The sequence below is a fragment of the Cyprinus carpio genome, chromosome B24 (genome assembly GCF_018340385.1).
Source record: "Cyprinus carpio isolate SPL01 chromosome B24, ASM1834038v1, whole genome shotgun sequence".
NCBI lineage: Eukaryota > Metazoa > Chordata > Actinopteri > Cypriniformes > Cyprinidae > Cyprinus > Cyprinus carpio.
Genome location: NC_056620.1, coordinates 21,320,148 through 21,338,550, shown reverse-complemented (window position 1 = coordinate 21,338,550; position 18,403 = coordinate 21,320,148). Strand labels below are relative to the sequence as shown.

Sequence of the window (18,403 nt, the reverse complement as noted above, 5' to 3'; positions counted from 1 at the left end):
GTCTTTCTTTCTTACCACTTTGTGTCGTATAGGTGTATCTTAAATGTTTGTTGTCAGTGTCCTGGTACAAACCTTGTGTGTGAGAGACGGCGATAACCTCAGTGTGATGAGGACAGGTGATGATTTCTCTAATTCACCCCAGCACGTCGCATGAGCACACGCAGGCAGGCTAATTTCTACTCTCATTTTTCCATCCATGACCCATTTCTCTTTAAGAGAGAGAGAGTGTGTGTGTGTGTGTAAAGATATTTTTCTACATGCACACACACACTCAAACACACATATGCATGGACGTCCTGCATTATAGATGTGAGACATTTATGTTTTCCTCTGTGGGATTTCACTGGTTTCCAAGCACAACAGATGACTTCTTCTCACAAAGCCACAGAAGATCCGGATGAAACCCAAGCATCAGATGCAAGCCAGTTTGATCTGCTCTTAGCATCCGAGAGGCCGCGTGTGTGTGTATGTGTGTGGAGAGCGAGGCTGGAGGGAGGAGTGTTTGAGTGCATGACAGCAGGAGAGATCAGAAGAGAGATTGTTCCAGTGCTGGAGGTGATCCTGCGTGGACGCAACGTCTGGATGTGCGAGGAAAACACGCTTATTCTCGTTTTTGTGAGTGTTTGCTTTGGTTGAGCCTCTCTGGACCCTGTTCTGCCCTGCTGACCACGTCTCTGGAGCGAAGCGGCTCTTCTGTGCTGGAATGAGGAAGCCCAGGCTGGACAATCGGGTAATTCCCGGTTAGATGGTGCATCCGATAAGACTATTGCATGCATGTGACTCCTGGGATGCTTGAAAGATGACTTTTGGGAAAGTGTCGCAGTTGTGCTGGTGTGCATTAGCAGGACTGTGAACTGCAGTAGTTGCATACGCAGCGCTTTTGACTTCAGTGTGTGTTTTACCATAAATTTGTGCTGATAGTGAGTGGGTGAGTAAGCGAGTGTGTGTGTGTGCCGTTCTCCTGGTGTGATGGGCCTGCTGAGAGCAAAGGTAGGTCAGAGAGCACAGAGAGCATATTTCTACACTCTAACACTAATGTAGGAAGTCTGTATAGAGAAAGTGTGAACCGTTCATATGTGTGTTTGTGAATAGTTTGAGCGCAATTTGTCGTTCGTTTTTACTGAGCTTTTTGCAGTGTGATCTTAAGCTGTGTATTATGTGTTTTCTTGAATAGATGTGTGCTGTGCGCATGATAAACATATGAACTGATAAAACATATACCTCAAATGCAATGTCACTTTGGATAAAAGCATCTGTCAAATGCATGAGTGGTAATATTTAAACTTATGCTCATATCTGTGCCAGATTTCCATTAATGACATTTTGTAACCAAAAACAAAGTTTGAAGTTGAAGCTGAAGAGCGGTGCAGAAATGTGAATGCTTTTTCAGAGCTGTGGACCTGAGATTATTAGTCAGTATGCTCTAAAGTTTGGTGGTCAGGTGATACTTTGGTTTTCTCACAAAGCATCATGTGACTTCAGTAATCATATGGAAGTTGTTCAAAAGTTGTGTGATATTGTAAAGACACTTTCATGGTCAAAACATGGTTAACTTTCATGGTATGCAAAAGAGCCATGCTTGATTCTCTTTTTAAAAGCCAACTGTCTTCGTCTGTCACATGCTCATAAATCAGCACACGTCTGTCAGCCATCAGAGAGTCAGTCAGGCCTGTTATCACTTCCTGTTTTCTAGCGTCTATCTCTCTGAGGGCAGCTTGGGTCAGTCTGTGACGTTTTGTAGTCAAGGACAGACTGATTGTTGTGTTTTAGTGGAGTTACTCTGGTGTGTGTGTGTGTGTGTGCGTGTGTGTGTGTGTGTGTGTGTGTGTGTGTGTGTGTGTGTGTGTGTGTGTTTTTCCCTCCAGCACTTACTCTCATTCTCGTGTCCTGAGCTCTTTCCCAGCATCATTTGCGTTCTGTTTCTCCTCGTCCCAGTTTTGTCTTGTACTCCTATTCTCTTCTAGAGCGCTGACCTCCAGTGTGTTGTCAAACGAGGTCATGGCTGTGGGTTTCCTCCTCATTTAGTTCCTTCTCTATAGCTTCTGCTGATTATTTGGGCTGGCCATGCATGATTTCCTGTGTTAACGTCACTCTGAGTTATCTTGTACTAGTTCCACGCTGTTCATACTTTAATCTGGATTAGCAATTAATTGCCAGTTTTGATATTTAACACTGTAGATTAATAAAATCTAAAAAAATTTAAATGTTTTTTTTTTTTTTTTTTTTTTTGCATATGTAGGATATTTAGTAACATTGATTGAACAATTAAGCATGTAACAATCATGCAATAGTTGTTTTAGTAGTTTACATTTTGCCATGTAAATCCACTCTAATTTAATACTTTAAAGTGTATTAGAAAAAATAGTAGGAAATGCATGCTGGATTACGTTTGAAACTAAACAGTGCATGAATATTTAATGGCATAAGCATTGAGGCAGTAAGCGGTAATGGTGTATCATTGGTTGTGTGTTGCTGAAAAACACATCTAGCAATGCATTGAGTCACACTCTTCACCTTTGGCACTACAAAAGCACGACTAACTGGCTCTGAATCTGAGTTTCATTTCCCAGAGCTGAAAGTGGTCTTTTACCCAGGAGATTAAGGTTAAGCAATCTATGAAAAACCCTTTTCTTGATTAACCTCAAACACACAAAAGATGTTGATTATGCATTAGTATTCAAGGAAGTGGTTCGGTTTTGATTCTCCACCCTTCAGTTTATTTATGATTAGCCGAGTTTCCTCCGTTTGTTCACTGCAGGAGATCTATCAGCTTCACATGCGCTAGTGTGGTTTTTGTAGGACAACATGGTGTGATAATTTTAGCAACACTGGTCACCGGTGTCCTTAGTGCCTTTTCTCTTCACGTTGATAAATTCTGTAACACGCACCTGTATTTTTCTGAAAAGCGTCCGCACATCTGTATTATTTTCACCATTTATGTGGCTTTCGTAATAGCAGCAGGAGGTGTTCCTCACTAAATTACTGGACGTAAGAGGATGGTTGATCTCGTAGCTCTGTAAGGGGCTGTTCCTAAATGTGTCATGGTTTATTATTAATTTTTGGTTTATTTAAACAAACAGAGGCGTGCTTCAGTATTTTATAAGTGATTAGATTAGTGAAGAAGTTCCACCCCTGCTAACAGGGAACGTTTCCATAACTGTCACTAACGTTATGTAAAAGTTATGTAAATGTTAGAAAAAAACGTTCCTGACATAATGTTTCTGGAACAGTCTTATAATGTTTTCATAGTTAAAATACATTGTCGTAATGTTGAGCGAAAACGTTCTCATAACAAAGTTCTTGTAACGTCTTTATGATGTTATTTTTACTTGAATGATGTTCTCATAATGTTCAGGGAAAACGTTCTCATAACAACGTTCTTGTAACGTGTTTATGGTGTTATTTCATAATGTTGAACAAATACGTTCTTAAAACACCATTATTGGAATGCCTTCATTTTAGAAGTGATGGGAACAGAAATTACGAGTGTGACCAGTCCCAGATAGCATGTAGTAATCAGCCCGAGCTCGGCTGGCCCTCGGCTCAGACTCGGTATCTGCGAGTGTTATCCGGGCCGAATGTGGCCCGCAGCTCGCTCTCGCGCATGTGTTTGTGATGCGGCTGGAAAGCACTGACCCGATTCCTGTTCACCGCAACCGACCCGAGTCTGGCTGTAGAGTCCGGGCCACTTCTGGCAATGACTCGGCTCGGTTCAGTCATAGATGGTTACATTAATATAGCAATAAATAACATAAAACTGTTTTAAACTTGGCTTAAGATCTTTACAGTATCTTATAATGTTAATTATATATGTCTAATGTCGTGAATTTGACAAAAACAATAAAATGTAAAAATAAAAAAAAATGCATTATAGGACAGAACATAATATTTATAACAATAGCAAATCTATATTTATGTAACGCAGCAGGTCATTCTTTTTTACGTTTGCTTGTACACTGTAAAAAATGACTGTGATTTTAACTGTAAAAAACTGTGAAAATGCTACAGTAAATGAAAAATTTACTGTAGCATTTGGTTTTGACCGAAAGCTTGGTAATTAAATTTGTGACAAGGATTCAAGTGTGCAGACAGTTTATTTTTTGAGATTTTCAGTCTTGTTTGTCTGGCACCTTGGTGATCGTGAGTGCGGTGTAACTCTTTCTGAAAATGCTACAGTACAAACCTGTTAAATGGTTAATGGTAATTTCCTGTAAAATTTACAGGAAAAAAACTTAAACTGACATTCCCATAACTCTCTGCATTGCATTTCAAATTTTGTTTGAATTAGATTTTTCTTTGAAATAACTATGTTTCTTCTTATTTTTCTCATCTGTTATGTTTATTAGGGTTGTATGTTATAATGTTGTTAAATTAATGTTTATAGCATATTTCAGTTTAATGAGTCTCACCATGATGGTGTTTAGTGCTTGTGTGAATGACACTGTGCACCTTCTATGTATCTTATTATTTAAAAGCTGCTTGTGATGGGCTTTGTTTCATCACGTGACTTTCTCATCACCACCTGCTTTTGGTGGTTACCAATGTATTACAAAGGTACAAAACAGATTTCAGTATTCAATAAGTTGGTATATTAATATTATATCAGTTAAATTACGGTATTGAACTGTACATTTAAGGTAAAAGCGTTAAACCTAAAATGGTGTTACCGTATTTTTTACGGTATAATTCTGGCAACCCCAGCTGTCGGTTTTTTCATAAATGAACTCAAAAACCTTCTCCTCACGTGTGAGACTGCAGCGAACGTGGCTTTGTGCCAAACCTAAGTAAAAAAATAAAAATAAATAACCAACATATTTTTAATTTTTAATCGAATTGTTGTGTGGGTCTACTCTAGGGTTTTTACTCTGCAGAAAACTGACGAGCAACCCAACCCACCAACAGACGAGGAAGATGAGGATGATAATCATAGTGGTCCAGCATATACAAAGAGAAAGGTTTGTTTGTATTTTTAGCTTCCACATTCTTATTTTTGTAAATGCAGTTGCAATAAGAAAACATAATCCCCCCCCCCCATATTTCTTAAAGTATGTAGAGTGAAGATTTGTTTAAGTAGGTTGTTGTTTTCAAATAACCTCAACTAAATGCATTAGCTAGTTTCAGCTATTTTTATGATGAGAATGTACTGTAGTCATATATGCATCAGTTCGTCTGAGGTCATCTGCAATATTTCTGTTCTGCTTTTACATATGCTAAATATAAGCAGACTATACAGATGCTCATCTCTGCCAAAACACACGTGACTACAACACAAACACAGCATCACAGTTCATCACTTTACTTAATTGCTTCTTCACTCAGGATGTAAAGACACACAGGAGTAACTGATTATTTATCTTAACATGCTACACATTTCTTTTAATATTACTATGTTTTGTAGTAACCAATAGAAGCTGAAGGAATGGCAGACGTTACTCAGACACCTGTGAACACTGAGCAGTGGTTGGAGTCCAAGACAGTGAAATCATCTTTATTATACTTCTGACTGAACAAGCAAAGAGCATTAGAGACAATGCGAAAGTAAGTTAAAGTAAAATGTTTGCATTGACCATATCACCGTGTTATTTTTTCCAGTAACTGCAGGGAGTATTAATTGAAGATACCTGATCAACACCAAGCTTTGGATCTACTGGCTGTGTATTATGTTATATTTGTTATATGTTATGTTATATTTTGGGTGAACTCTCTTGAATTAGCATGCTACACACTAACTATTAATCATGCTGGGCTCAAGCCACTTATTGTGCTGTCACTGCAGTTAGTGCTGTAAATAGTCTGTCAAATAACAGGTACATTGCTAGAACATAAATTTAATGTAGTTCACAATGATGCATTACGTTAGACCTTTACTAATAGATACTTGTTTATTATTTGCTCTTTACAGGTGCAGAAATAAAAGCTCCCAAACAAAGATGTCACCAGATTAAGATGTGGAAAGGCATGTTACACCACTGAAACCATAAATCCTGAGCAATTTGAATATGTGCAACAACCGAGGAAAAGTACCCATTGTTTAACTCAAAAATTATCCATGGTAATAGTAATAGTAAATTATTAGATAAATAAATAAAAGTACAAAATGGTTTTAATTTTAAAACTCTGCCATTTACGAATGTGTTAATCAAAACACTAAGTTTTAGTGTCTCTTTACAATAAGGTATTATTAGTTAACATTAGTAAATGATGAAATTAACATTAAATAACAATGAGCAATACATTTGTTACAATTTGCATTAATCTTTGATACTGTTAAAAAACAACAACTGTTCTTTGTTAGTTCATGTTAGCTCTGGGGTGCGTTTCCCAAAACCATAGTTGCTAACCTGTTAGCAACTTAGTTGGTTGGCAATGGGAAATTTAACTTAGTTAGCAACTATGGTTTTGGGAAACGCGCCCCTGATCCATTAAATAATGTCAACAGGCACAACTTTTGTTCTTAACAATCTATTAGTAAATGTTGAAATGAACTAGGTTAATATATTAACTACAGTTAACTAAGGTTAATGTTAAGTATTTGTCATGTTAGTTCATGTTGGGTAGGTAACTAATGTTACAAATTAAACCTTATTGTAAATTGTCAAGTATTGAGTGTTTATATTTTATACGTGTTAAATTATTTATACGTAAGTATAAATAAATGTAAGGGTAATTTAGTTAAATGTAATTTTTTTTTATATTTATATATATTTCTGTATAACTTGTTTTTTTTTTCCCCTTCTTTTTTGCTGTAATTGCATAGTTTTATAAATAAATTGTCCTCATGCCAACTTAATCCAGTGAGTTCTTTACTTTTAAATGCATTTATCATAATAAGATGAGTTAGGGTTAGCAATAAGTAATTTTGGCAGCGTATCAATTTTAAAAGAAAGATTAGTGAACAGTAAAGAAGATATTAAAAATGAATCCGGGCCACGCCCAGGGCGCTGTATACTTCAGTGTCGGACCGATTCTGGCTCGGATGCGGGAGTGTCAGTTATAAGATGATAGAATGGAATGTTTCTATAACGTTCACATAAACCAAGAAAAAAACTTTCCTAACACATAAAAAAATGCACATTTCAAACATTTAACGAACATTCACTAATAACATTTTCATAACGTTTTCAAGATGATAGAATGGAATGTTTCTATAACATTCACATAAACTGAGAAAAAACGTTCCTAATACTTTAAAAAATGCAAATTTTAAACATTTAAGGAACATTCAGTAATGAAGTTTTCGTAACGTTTTCAAAATGGTAGGATGGAATGTTCCTGTAACGTTCGCAGAAACCCCACAAAAAAATGTTCTTAATAAAAAAAAAAAAAAAAAAAATGTTTAAAAGAGTAAAAAAGAAATAACGTTTTCATAACTTAAAGGAAATGTTAGTAAAACGTTCTGACAACTCATTTTTGTTAGCTGGGACAGACTTCATTGAAGAACAGACTTTAACCAAATCTAGAAAATTTGCAACCATCCGGTCTAGTAACCAATCAAGACAGTTTAGCATCCTAGCATTGTGGAGCAAAAGTTTAGGGTCAGAAAGATTCTTTTTAAAATAAACGAATACAGCAAGGAAGCATTAAGTTGATATTTAAGGCATTTGTAAAGTAACAAAAGATTTCTATTTCAAATTAGTTCTGTTCTTTTTTGAACTTTCAATGTATCAAGAATCCTGTAAAAATCAAATGTATCAGTTTCTGCAAACATATGAAGCAGCACAACTGTTTTTAACATTGATAATGATCAGAAATGCTTCTTGAGCTGCAAATCATCATATTAGAATGTTTTCTGAAGGATCATGTGACACTGAAGACTGGAGTAATGATACTGAAAATTCAGCTGCGCATCACAGAAATAAACTACATTTTAAAATATATTCATATAGAAAACAGCTGTTTTAAATTCTAATAATATTTCACAATATTACTGCATTTTTTGATCAAAAAGTGAGCAGACGAAACATCTTTCCAGAAATGAACAGATCATACGTAATCCCAAACTTTTGAACAGTACTGTATATTGTTGGGTTGTTTGGTACTGTTCTTGTAAAACATGTCATTACTGCATTTGAATGAACGTTTGAGCAATTCACTGTTATTCACAAATCTTGTGCACGATTTATCTCTTTTCACAATGATAAGCAACATTCATGATCTCTGTCAGTGGGTGTGAAATGGAAATAGAAAGCGCTTTGTGCTTTTCTCAAGAGCCCAATCTCAATCTGAGCTCCAGGGAAACAGTGCAGAAACGACCACCGACACAATTGTTCGTTATCTGCGCCGTCATTCTTTTCTAATGGAGCGATGGTCGGCGAGAGACACAAAGAGAGTGAGAGACATGAAGGGACCGATGCCGGACCTGGTTGCTCCACTTCTGTTTAACGGGTTATAAAAGTGGGACAGTCTGTTCCATGGAAGTTCTCCAATTAAAGTTTCTGGGGACCAATTCACTGGAAATATATCTATATTCACCCTGTCCTACATAGGAGGGGGCGGTGCGCTATGTATGTGAGCGAATGAAGTACAATACAACAGGAGGTGTGTGTAAAAGGGTTTCTTCTCGCAAAAAAAGGGAGCGAGGGAGCTGAATGGACACTTGGACAAAACACACATGGAAAAAGTGCTTTATTTAGTTAAGTCACCAATACTGGTTCTGTTGGACTACTGACTAACTTGCATGTGTTAATCTGCGGTATAGTGTTGTTTGACAGGCCTCGTCTTGTGTCCGTGTGCTCAAACACTGGTTTCTGCGTTCTCTTTGCTGTTTTTGTGGCCTGGTCTCGTATCACCACTCTTCCCTCTTTGTCCTTGGGCTGCTGGTTTCTGTGTGGCGCCTGCGTTACTCTCTCTGAATCGTCTCTAGAGAGCGAAATGAGGCCAGTGCTCTATTTTTCCCCACCTGGCCCAGTCAACTGCCAATTATACAGCGGAGAGCTAATCAGGCGAGCGAGAAACACTTCTCTACTTCCTCATTGGTCTGGTTTTATCAGCTGCAGAATATGAGGGGATTCATGCATGTGGTTGGCGTGTCTTCTTACATGTCATTTATGGTTGGAGAATTTTCAACAAACTTTATACAAAGCGCTAAATAGTTCTGATTAACTCCAGAAACTCTTGATTTGGAGCTTAATTTTGACATCACTGTATTTTTATAGATGGAGTGAGCAATTGATTTGGAGAGTTTATGAAGGAGACCATCTGTGTCTCGTTGGCCTGCTTCACTCTTGAATTGGCACCAGTATAACCAGTCAAGTTAACTAACAGCCTGTTTTAAAGAGTTGATATATTAGTCTGAACATCAGACACCACACAGTCTCTGTCTGACCATCCGATGCATATTTCACACTTAAAATGGGAAAACACTTACTTTAGTAATCTGATTGTTATTTTTTTTATTCATCAGAGGGTTTTTATCAGTCCATCTGGAAACAAAATTGTGTTTCCAAGGTACTCGGTTGATTCAGCATGTGCTTTTCCGGATGAATAGTCACTGGATTTACTAAAGTTTACCAGGTTAGTGTTATCAGATCTTTGAATGATATTTAGAGTTTTGTTTAAAGCAGGTAAACTAGATGTACAGAACTGTATTTTTTTACTTGGCTATATCAGTGAAATATTCTGTATTTATTGCTTATTTTGCAGTGTTTTCTGTATAAACCGATCACAGGAACTACTACAGCATAATTTACATTTCTGGCATTTTAAAGAGTGAAAAATGTGCTGAATTTGAAATATATATATATATATATATATATATATATATATATATATATATATATATATATATATATATAAAAAATCCATAATATAAAGATCCAAAAATCGTTGTATCATCCAAAATATATCTTATTATTTAGATAATATTATTTGGATAATTTTATATTTATTTAATATGAAAAAAATTGTAATAATAACAATCTTAGATTTTTTTTTTGATAAAAGTATAATATTAAACATATTATTTGGGTAATAATAATATTAAAACCCCAAATTATACTTAAAGCATAGAAATGTAGAAATTAAAATAGTATTCCAATAATCATTGTAACTTGTTCAGTATTTGCAGTGGGTGAATGTGCACTTGAGGAACCACAAAACAGGTTGTGATATTTATGTTAAATAACCATCTAAAGCTGTGAGAAGGGGTGAATCTGTCACCACGAGCCGTCAGTAATGAGGTGACAGAGATCTCTGGAGGTTTACAGGACACCTTCTAAATGTGAACGTCACTGACGTCAGTGTCTCTTTACAGTATTTATTGTATATATCCGGTCTATGGTGCATGTGGAGTTATGCTATTTGGGTGTAGAATAAAGGGGAACCATAAAGATGCTGACTGAAAAATGATATAAATAAATCCAACGAGTCAGTGTCTCTCTTGTGTGCAATTAAACAACAATGTAATCAGCAGAAATGCAGTGGGCTGATGCTTCACAAAGCTACAGGACAGTGACCCAAATCACACACTCAATGCATCCGATGCAATCTGCAAGTCAAGTTGATTTATTTGTATAGCACTTCAGTCACACATGCTCAGTGTTAAGGAATTTTCTCAAATATCCAGTATTTTTCTTATGCTGTCTAAAGCTTTGGTGTTATTGTATTAAAAAATATCTGTTTTATCAGTGGGTTGTGGGTGAAAATGAATATGCATGACACCACATACAAGATTTTGTCATTGGTGTGAGATTGGAGCAATTGCAGCACTCAGTGTGAAATAAAGACAGATTTCAATTGAAAAATGTAATCTTTGAACATGATTTCATTTAAGTACTTAGGACTGTTTTGCTTGCTGGCCAATTAATTTTAGTGAGCAGGATTTAAAAGGTGCTGTATGTAATTTATTTGTCTGTACTAAAGCATAAAAGTCCCATAATACGTTTGCGGGTATTTAGGAAAGATTCTAAGTTGCTACAACCAGTTATTCTGCTTTGAAATGTGTGTTCCGTGTCGGAATGTCTGTTTTTCTTTGGTCTGTGTGACTCTGCTAACTGGTAATTTACCCAATAGTTTTTCAATACCCTCGGTTGCCAGTTGGTGGAAAACACAGCAGCCATGAAAGCCAGCAGATGAACTACGTCAGAGATTTCACCAGACCTAAAACCCTCTGCATCCATCTAAAATAACTCTATGACCAGAGGAATATTAAAACACGGATAAATCAACTCATCAACTTACAGTGCTCATTGCCCATCATTTGTGGTTGTTTCTGTTGCGTGTTCTCAATCTGGCAACCCGAATGAATGTGGAGTCTGAGAAGGAGTGGAGAAATCCCTGCAGCATTTTGGTTTTATGTCTTTTCGGGCTCACAAATGTGTGGTGACGCTTTAACAGTAGCAAGCTACGAACTGTGAGATCATCTTGGAGATGCATATGGACGTCACCAGCACATAGAGATACACAGAGAACAGCTAAATCGCTCTGCAATGTAGCCTAAATTCAATTCTCTGTCTTCCACAAATTGAATCCAGTCAATGTGCCCTGGAGAAATGGCAGGAGTTTGTTATTTTTAGAAATAAATTGTAGGAAAAGTCACACACTGTCTTAGTTTGCTGATCTTTATTAAATGAAAGGTTTCTGAAGCCTTTTCTGACTAAAACATGCTGTTGTTGTTTAAGGATTTGCAGTGTTGTTACCAGGGTGTTACTATGCATTTACCAAAGTGTTCTGAGTGGTTGTTAGTTCTTTGCCATGTTTTTTAAGTGGCTGTTAGTCCGCTGACTAGGGTGTTAAATTGTTATTAGTGCTTTACTAGAGTGTTGAGTGGTTGTCAGTGCATTGCTAGGGTGTTCTGAGTGGTCATTAGTACTTTACTAGGGTGTTGAGTTGTTGTTAGCATGGGCAACATTAGGGGGGCAAGGGGGGCAATTGCCCCCTCCCCTCTATTTTAATTGGAGCGGTTAGCCAAGCCCAGGCCCGGTTGAATGGGATACTAGATTGCACTAAATACCCTCAAACGAACGCACAAGCAATAAAAGATCTGGAAATCTATCCAATGTGTTTTTGCGGCATTGAGCAATGTAGCCAATCACAGACATATCTGTTGATTTCTTCAATGCAATGGCCAATCAGAAATGTTAGAGTTTTCAGAATTCACTCACTGTTGAAAGCGCCGGAGTTTTGCACACTCGTGAATCATCTCATAAGTGCAGACGTGATGTAAATAAGATATTCATTGTGTAGTTTAGAGTGCTTCATTGATTATAACGGAACTTTGTGAGATTGCAATGAACTAAGATGAGTGATGCGTTTAGTGATAATAATGAGAGCGCGCTTTTTGTGCTTTCTAGGCTATAATCCATTCAGAATTTGTATGAAACTTTGTATGAAACATACATGCTGCAACGTTTCAGGAATGACATCCGCATATTTATGCTGGATTCATTCTCAAAATATCAGTGATTGACACAGTGATAAAGCAATGGACAGGACAAAAATGCCTCAGTAATTTATTCTGGAACCAGTCCTGGCCAAACTTCCACAGACAGCGCGCTTCCTGAGCAAGATCCAGTTCACAGACTAAAAGTAACAGTACTTTCATTTCCAGTAATGGATGGTAGAAAGTTCAGAAATGAATTGTATGCAATTTATGACAGAATAGTCCCACAACTGATCGTTTTTTCCCCCCTCATGTGTCTCACATTTAGTACCAACAATTCAAAACAGACACATTTGAAGTGATGGGAAAAAGACACGGAAAACTTAAATAAACATTAGAAAAGCGTGCACATTTCTGTTTAAAAACTAAAGGCCACTTAAAATGGGCAAATAAGCAACAAGAGTAAAAGCTCCAATTTAGTTAACGCAGGCAACCACTTTAAGTTATTCTCGACTACGCTTTATTGACTGCTTTGATGCGTGCTAAGGCATTGTTTTGATTCATACATCCGAAAAAGATTCCTTTTGCTTTTTTTGCCCCTCTTTTTGCTTTTTCTTTTTATCCCAAAGCCCCCCCCCCAACTCAAGCGTATGGTGTTCTGAGTGGTTGCTTGTGCATTGCTAGGGTGATTGAGTGGTTGTTAGGGTGTTTCTAGGGTGATTGAGTGGTTGTTAGGGTGTTTCTAGGGTGTTGAGTGGTTGTTAGTGCATTGCTTGGGTGTTGAGGGGTTGTTAAGGTGTTTCTAGGGTGGCTGAGTGGTTGTTAGTGCGTTGCTAGGGTGTTGAGTGGTTGTTGGGGTATTTCTAGGGTGTTGAGTGGTTGTTAGGGTATTTCTATGGTGGTGAGTGGTTGTTAGGGTGTTTCTGGGGTGATTGAGTGGTTGTTAGGTTGTTTCTAGGATGTTGAGTGGTTGTTAGTGCATTGCTAAGGTGTTAAATGGTTGTTAGGATGTTTCTAGGGTGGTTGTTAGGGTGTTGCTTGGGTGTCGAGTGGCTTTTAAGGTGTTTCTAGGGTGATTCAGTGGTTGTTAGGGTGTTTCTAGGGTGATTCAGTGGTTGTTAAGGTATTTCTAGGGTGTTGAATGGTTGTTAGTGTGTTGCTTGGGTGTCGAGTTGTTGTTAGGGTGTTTCTGGGTGATTCAGTGGTTGTTTCTAGGGTGTTGAGTGGTTGTTAGTGCATTGCTAGGGTGTTGAGTGGCTTTTAAGGTGTTTCTAGGGTGATTGAGTGGTTGTTAGGGTGATTCAGTGGTTGTTAAGGTATTTCTAGGGTGTTGAGTGGTTGTCAGTGCATTGCTATGATGTTTGAATCGTTATTGTGTAGCCAGGGTGTTTTGATTTGTTGTTAGTGCATTGCTGTGATTTCTTACCGGTCCAAGTCTAAATATTTTCTGGTTTCTATAGGTGTGCCTTTATACTGACTGTTTATGGAATTTATTTTAATATTAGTATGAAATGCATCACTGATTATTTTATGTTTCTTGTCTTTTTCAGTCTGTTTAACATTAAGCTGTATGCCGATAAGCAGCATGACTCAGTGCCATGATATCAACACTGCTTGCTGACACAGTGCAGCAAAGGATGCTGGGAAACACCAAGCGTTTTTTTGGCAGCGGCGAAGACAAAGAGGGCGAGGATGGGGAAGATGAGGAGGAGCGATTGACGAGATTGAAACAAAATGGGATGATCGATATGGGAGACAAGGAACACCAGAACCGGGCCGGATCCAAACCGGCAGCCGTTGTGATTGGATGGCAGAGAGGAGAGAGGCAGCCCAGGGCTGTTAACTCCGCCCAAAGAGGAATCCCGCATTTACCCAGTCAGCCGACTCTTTATCATCAGACAACCAATCAGCCGCTGTATCACCCGGTCTTGACCAATCAGCAGGCCCGGCGGCGTCTGATGGAGCGCAGCATGACCACAGTGACCCCTGTAGAAGACTCACAATTCGCCGTGCTTGTGTTCCGCATCGGCATCCCTGACATCAAACAAACGGTCTGTGCATTTCTCTTCACACACATTCACATGCACTCGCAATGTGTACTAACGACTGACCAATTATTATTTTGACAAATTCTCTACTCCATCACTTCTTTAATTTTGCAGCTACAGATATGGTACAGATATTTGCATTTACCAGAAAATTTTTTTTTTTTGGAACAACAATTTTATTTTCAAAGATTGTCATTTAAGTCTTATCGGTTTAAAATAAATAAATAAATAAATAAATAAATAAATAAATAAATAAATAAAAATACGCATTTACCAATATTCATTTTACTTCTATCAATAACAATAATATGGCACCATAATGTCATTATTATTATAAATTAATTTTATTTTAGAAATGAATACAATTTGTAAACAATAATTGTGTCAAATAAATAGAAATATATATTATTATTATTTATTTTATATTTGTAGTGTAATTTTTATTTTTGTTGTTTTATTGTTTATTCAAATAAATATAAATAAATATTAATAATTTCTATTTTATTGTTACATTTGTAGATTTTTATAATTATTGTCAAATAAATAGAAATAAAATAATAATTTAGAATATATTCTTTCATTATTATTATTCATTAATAATGTTTTTGTTTTTGTATTTGTGGTGTAATTTTTTATTTTTATCGGTTTTATTGTTTATAAAAAATACACGAATAAAATGCTTTAAAAACAGGTTTTCTGTTATTATTATTATTTAATATTAATAATATTTTAGTTGCATTTCAATGTTTTTAGTGATCGTTGTTAAATTAGTAGAAATAAAATAATTTAAAATGGACATATTAATAATTAATAATAATTCTTAATATTTTATTTTTTATAGTTTTTTTGTTATTGTCAAATATATAGAAATAAAATTATTTAAAACTGGCTCTATTATTATTGTTATTATTTATAATGAATAATTTATTTTTCATTTATTTTGTAGTGATTTTTTTTAGTTATTGTGTCAAACAAATGAACTAAAAATAGTCATGAATAATATTACAAAGAAATAATGTGACATCTTTTCTACATATTGCTAATTTGGCACTATTGTACAATATTGGTCAATCTCTAATTATCCTTCACAGCATTCTGATGACATGCAGAGCCGAATGGAGACTTTTGCTTAAGTCCTCTGCTTCTTAGATTTTTCTCATGTGAAAACAACACACACACACACACAAAAACACAAACACACACACACACACACACACACACACACACACACACACACACACACACACACACACACACACACACACACACACACACACACACACACACACACACACAAAAATTATATACTCTGGATCTGTTGTGTCTCCCAAGGTTACAGTAGGAGGAATCGAGACATTAGAAGAAAATTTAACAATAAATGAATTCAGGGGGAGAAAAGGGGAACATGGGAACCCGTAATGAAGGAATATTTACTGTGTTTGTATAGTATGTGTGCGGTGTCAAGCTATTCTGGGAAATTTTAAATAAACACACACACTGAGCTTGAGTTCCTTCTGGTGAATTGTGTGGGAGCTCTGACCTGATTTAAAAGACTGTCAAAATCATTCTCATTCTAAAACTCATCTCAACTCCTGACTCAATTAGCAGCTCACTTTAATACGCTCAATTGCGGCACATTAACAATCCCCAGATAAAGCTGCATATTATGAAGTTCGGTGATGGATTTTAATATGCAGGATGGTTTATGGTTTTCAGTATGGCAGAAGCCTGTTTAAAGCTTTTGAAAGGGCTTGTAAAAGTGATTAAGGTTCAATGCAAACGACACTGAAATATGTTGTATTATATACATAAGGTGTCATTAATGATTTAAACATACAAAATGTTTCAGGTTCAACATAATATTTGACATGTTGTTGTTCACCACAGAAAATGATTGCGATGTACTGCAAATATATTTACAGAAATGGGTTTCAGTGTCCTTTTAATAATTTTAAATATAATATTTAATTTTTATATTTTAATGAATGTTTTTTTTTATCAAAGAAAATGATTGCAACATATTGCAAATATGTTTACAGTAATGGGGTTGTGTCATTATTTAATAATATTAATTATTTAATATTTAATATTCAATTATATTAATAATTCATATATATTTTTAATAGTTTGTTAATCTTGTTTTGTATCTTATTATTATATTTCTTATTTCTTATGTTTTCTGTTTTAACTTTAAGTTTAGCCAGAGTTTTAGTAATTTTGCAGTTTTTGTAATTTTTTTTTTTTTTTTAAATGTTACAAAATATTTAAATATTACTAAATATTTAAATATTTTATTGTTTAAATTTAATTTTAAAGTTTTTTTTTTAATTAGTTTTAGTTTGTTTAAATTGTTAAAAATAAGAAATGTTGCTTTGGCAACTAGCTAAAATAGTTTGTCATATTTTATTTAATTCAGTTAATGTTTATTTAGTTTCATGTAACAAAATATGGATTTATATCGTTTTTTTTTTTAATGCATTTACAATGACAAGTTTTGCATGCAGATATAGAAGGTTGCACAATTGTTCTTGTAAAAACCTCCAGAATGTCTTTTTCAGTAGACATCAATTCTAAATACATTACTGTAAACAGGACTTTTATGATTATGAGTCAAAATGAAGCTCTGTGGTGAACGACGGCACATCACAGATGCCGTCAATAAAACTGAAAGTAATTTTGAACTTTAAATCCAGTTCAATCTGTTGTTCTTATAAACCTGTTTTCTCTCTCTCCGTCTGTAGAAGTGTTTGCGGTTTGATCCGGATTCAAGTGTTTGGAACGCAAAGCAGCAGATTATTTGTTCTCCCAGCGAGTCGTTGTGGGATGTTTACAATTACGACTCTCCGCCCACGGACCTCTTCCAGCCAGCTGGAGACGGACGAGATGCCAAGTTCCTGGAGGAGGAGCGCTTACTTCGAGAGTTCGCCCAGTCCCTTGGAGAAGGGAGTTTCCCTACCTGGAGGTGCTGTAGAGGATATGAGATCACAGGCTCACAAACACTGGACAGCATCACATAGAATGCTCCTAAACCTCACAACAAAAAAGCTTGAACATTCCCTCCTTTTTTGACCTATTAATAATAATAATAATAATAATAATAATAATAATACCAGTTATTTAACACTTGTTGAGCCTATAGGGGCAAGTTGTCACAATAGGAACCTGCTGTTGGATTGACAGCTGAGAAGAACATCTGGTAACACTTTACAATAAGGTTTCATTTGTTAACATTACTTAACTGCATCAGTTAACATGATCTAGCAATACCAAATACTTATAAAGTATTTATTAATCTGAGTTGATCTTAATTTCAACATTTACTAATAAATGAATAAAATCAAAAGGTAAATATTTTAATATTTTATTTTTATATCTTTTATAATCTTTTAATATGGACCTGAGCTAACATTAACAATGAATGCTTACATTTTTATTAACCATCTAAGATTATTAAACACACTGTAACAAATGTATTGCTAATTTTTGTTGATTTTTTTTTTTAAAGTATATATAATATATATATATCTTATGTATATATATGTTGTCAGTTTTATTTTATTTTAATTTAAGATTTAAATGGTTTAAAAAAATACTCTGGTATATTTATTTAGATATTAATATATTGTATTTTTATTTTATTTATTTTATTTTATTTTATTTTATTTTATTTTATTTTATTTTATTTTATTTTATTTTATTTTTATTTTATTTTATTTTTATTTATTTTATTTTATTTTATTTATTTTATTTTATATTTTATTTATTTTGAACAAGTTCTTTAGTCCTTCAAACTGCAAAACAAAATGCATCACATTTAAAGTCTCCAGACGTGATGCATTTCTGGTTTGCCGTTTGAATCAAACATTTCCTTCATCTATTTAGAGCCTCTTGATTCTCAGAACTTGTAAACTGACCAAGCTTTGACCAGTTCCTCCTCTCTTTCTGGTGTCTTTTAACTTACAGTTCAGATATTAAGACGCGGGGTCTACAAACAGACAACCTGGATGAGAAACAACTAGCGAAGCCTGCACACCAA

The 18,403-nt window shown here is 35.4% G+C and overlaps 1 protein-coding gene across 1 annotated transcript in view; it reads left to right on the top strand.

Annotated features, from left to right (window-relative positions):
* Window positions 1-265: 265 nt before the first annotated feature.
* LOC109088575 (SH3 and multiple ankyrin repeat domains protein 1-like) overlaps window positions 266-18,403 on the top strand; it is a 54,171-nt gene continuing 36,033 nt past the window's right edge. Inside the window, 4 exon segments of the mRNA XM_042752224.1 lie at window positions 266-730; window positions 13,870-14,370; window positions 17,109-17,329; window positions 18,331-18,394. Of these exon segments, the coding sequence (XP_042608158.1) occupies window positions 13,918-14,370; window positions 17,109-17,329; window positions 18,331-18,394 (738 nt within the window). The 5' untranslated portion in view covers window positions 266-730; window positions 13,870-13,917.